We start from the raw sequence: 3,058 nt of genomic DNA, 5'->3' as shown, positions 1-3,058 counted from the left end.
GTCGTGGCCACAGGGATCATGAAGTGGTTGAGTTCAACATTTTTAGTGTAAGGAGGAAAAAAAAAGGCAGAATTGTCACCATGAACTTCTGAAGAGGGCAAACTTTAAGCTTCTCAGGGAGCAAATTAGCAGTGTCCCCTACAATTCTGCTCTCCAGTATCCAGGGGCCCAGGAGAGCTAGTCACTTCTCAAGAAACACCTTTCAAAAGCCTGGGAGCAGGCAATCTCACTGTGCCATGTGCCAAGCAAGTGGGGCAGCTGGCCTGGCTGAAGAGGGAACACCTGGAACTGGGGCAAAACAAGAAAGCACACAGCATCTGGAAGCAAGGTCTGGTTTCAGAGGGAGAGTACAGAGCTGCAGTTCGGATCTGCAGGGAGAAAACAAGAAAAGCCAAAGCTGTACTTGAGTTGATGCTGAGCAGTGTGGTGTGAGACAACAAAAAGGCTTTTGCAGGTTTGTCAGCAGCAAGAGGAGGTCAGAGGAAAACAGGGGACTGATACTTGGGGTGAAAGGTCACCTCACAGGTGGAGATGTCTAACGCCTTTTCTGCCTCAGCATTTAACAACAGCAACAGATCTTGGTTTGCCTGGACCTCTGAGTTGGAGGACATCACAGGGGAAGCAGTAACTTTCAATTAGCAGACATTACAATTGTAGGGATGCAGCTGTACCAGCTGAACGGCCATGGTCCATGGAGTTTGGCAGGACTTGCTTCTGAGGGAATTAGCAGATGTTACAGCTAAGTGGCTGGAGCAGCTCAGTGGGAAGGGACCGAGGGCACTGGTGGCAGCAGGCTCAGCAAGAGCCAGCAGTGTGCCCTGGCAGCTGAGAGGCAAACGTTTTGGGGTGTATTACACAAAGCACAACCAACAGGTCAAAAGAGGTGATTCTTCCACAATATTTAGCACTGGTGTGGCCTCAGCTTGAACACTGTGTACAGCCCTGGGCTCCACAACATAGCAGGGTTATTGAGGTTCTTGGAAGCATCCTGAGGAGGACACAGAGCAGCAGGGAGACGAGTGCTGTGAGGAGAGCCTGAGGGCACTGGGGTTGCCTGGTCTGAAGAACAGGAGGCTGAGAGGCGGCCTCACCGTGCCCTGCAGCCCCTGAGGAGGGGGAGCAGAGGGAGCAGCTGGGATCTGCTGCTGGGAACCAAGGACAGGACGTGCAGTGATGGTCCAACCTTGTGCCAGTTTCCAATTGAACTATCCCATGTCAATGCATGACACTGGTTTGTAAGTTCAGCACTCAGCTAGGTGAAACTGGTCTCAAAACATTTCCTTCCGACTTTCTGGATTCCATATTGAAAAACACAAAGCATGAGAGGCTGCAACACGCTGTCAAATGCTAATTAACCATTTCTACTCCGAGAAAATTAAACGAGGAAAGTGATTTCGCACACTGCAGCATGAAAAAGCAAGCTAAGGTCAGTGACAAAATTTCCTACTGAAGAAAGCAATGAAGGGCAAAGCCTTTGGAAAAGAACAGAGTAGGTAACATGAATAAAAGCAGCACGCAGAACTCATTTCTCAGGCTCACAGCATCTCTACCGCAGAGAAGCCAACAGGTGACTCTGGCAGACCTCACGAGAGAAGGATCTGCTGGGTGCTTTCAGCCTGCTTCCTCTTACCTGGAGCAACCATGATTTCATTTTTCTTGGTGCGGATCCGCAGGAAGGTGAGGTCATTTTGGGGATCGATGTCTCGCACGATGCTCCTTGCCCTCATGACGAAGCTCTGCAGTAGGCCAACATAATGAATGGTTGTGGTTTTGTCCATAGAGCTTCTGATAGGAATACCTGCAAGAAGCCACCACGGGGACAGCAAGGGTCAGTAACACAGCTTTTGAACCAACTCCCTCCAGGTATCACCGTATCCAACTGCAGTGGCCAGTGAACCTGAGTATGGGTTAGAGAGCTAAAACAGGGGGGTGGGAGCAGGAGTGCTCTTTTGAAAGCTTAAAAGAAGAGCATGAACAGAAATAAGACAGAGAGGTTAAGTTCTGCAACCACAGATGAAGGTGAGAATAACCGCTTCCCTCTACTAGCATCAGTGGTTTCCTTTTGCTTTGCCAGTTATTCATCTGAGATGTATAAACAGGTAAATAAAAACAAAAATAAGTGTTTTAGGGGGAGAGTGGAAACATCTGCCATGTTTTCTAAGGATTATTTCTAGAAAACATTTGGCTTAAACTGACACACAATTTTAACAGCTGAGCTTAAGTACAGGAAAATCTCTGCTGAGAGAGACATCAACTGCAACTCCTTAAAAAGCACGAGCGGTGTAAGTTATGATCTGAGAAAACAGACGGACAGTACCTCCAGGATTAACAACAATGAGTCCTTGCACTCCTTTCTGGCTCTGAATTCGCTTCAGCGTTTCTTCTACCTCAGCCTGCAAAAAACAGAAAGCGCAAATCAAAAGATCACAGGTGCTGGTTGCCTTCAACTAAAGCCTCACAACAATGCCTGACAGTAAAGATGCACAAAGATGACACACAGACACGGCCTGTACCTTTCCAGAAAGCACTGCGTGCTTCAGTACTATTTTCTCTGCCTGGTCTTTTTAGTTGGTTTCCACTCATTTTGGATATCAGGGGGAAGTTCTTTCCAGAGAGAGTGGTGAGGTGCTGGAGCAGCTGCCCAGAGAGGCTGCGGATGCCCCATCTCTGCAGGTGTTCAAAACCACATTGGATGGAGCCCTGGGCAGCCTGGTCTGGTGCCAGATCTGGAGGTTGGTGGTGCTGCCTGTGGCAGGGGTTGGAACTTGATGATCCTTAGGCTTTTTTCCAACCCAAGCCCTCCTATGATCTGTCTGAGTAATCTTCAGTCGTTTGTGATTACAAGCTTGTGCAAACTTGGAACTCTCTTTTAATTTTACCCTCTCCTCCTCCCAACCCTCCTGCAGCCCCATGAATGAGCTCCTTACTGCTGGCTCACAGAGGGAAGACTTCTTAGACTGCTACAGTATAGGCACAGAGCAAAATTTGTGTACCTACAAATGGAATTCATGAACAAAACAGAATAATGCACGCTCTACATGCAAAACTACCCTCCCTT

General features: G+C 48.2%; 1 protein-coding gene across 1 annotated transcript; it reads right to left on the bottom strand.

Moving 5' to 3' along the window:
• Window positions 1-1,328: 1,328 nt before the first annotated feature.
• On the bottom strand, window positions 1,329-2,447 carry LOC122192519 (dynein light chain roadblock-type 1-like; the record flags this gene model as incomplete). The annotated part of the gene is made up of 2 exons (XM_042893070.1): window positions 1,329-1,798; window positions 2,318-2,447. Coding segments are annotated over 2 exons (345 nt in total), but the record flags the coding sequence as incomplete, so codon positions are not given.
• Window positions 2,448-3,058: the final 611 nt, after the last annotated feature.

Source organism: Lagopus leucura, unplaced genomic scaffold (assembly GCF_019238085.1).
Source record: "Lagopus leucura isolate 7727_CA_CO unplaced genomic scaffold, USGS_WTPT01 35355-0_obj-0_obj, whole genome shotgun sequence".
NCBI classification, from domain to species: domain Eukaryota; kingdom Metazoa; phylum Chordata; class Aves; order Galliformes; family Phasianidae; genus Lagopus; species Lagopus leucura.
Note: the sequence above shows the minus strand (reverse complement) of the source record. Positions and strands in the feature narration are given on the sequence as shown.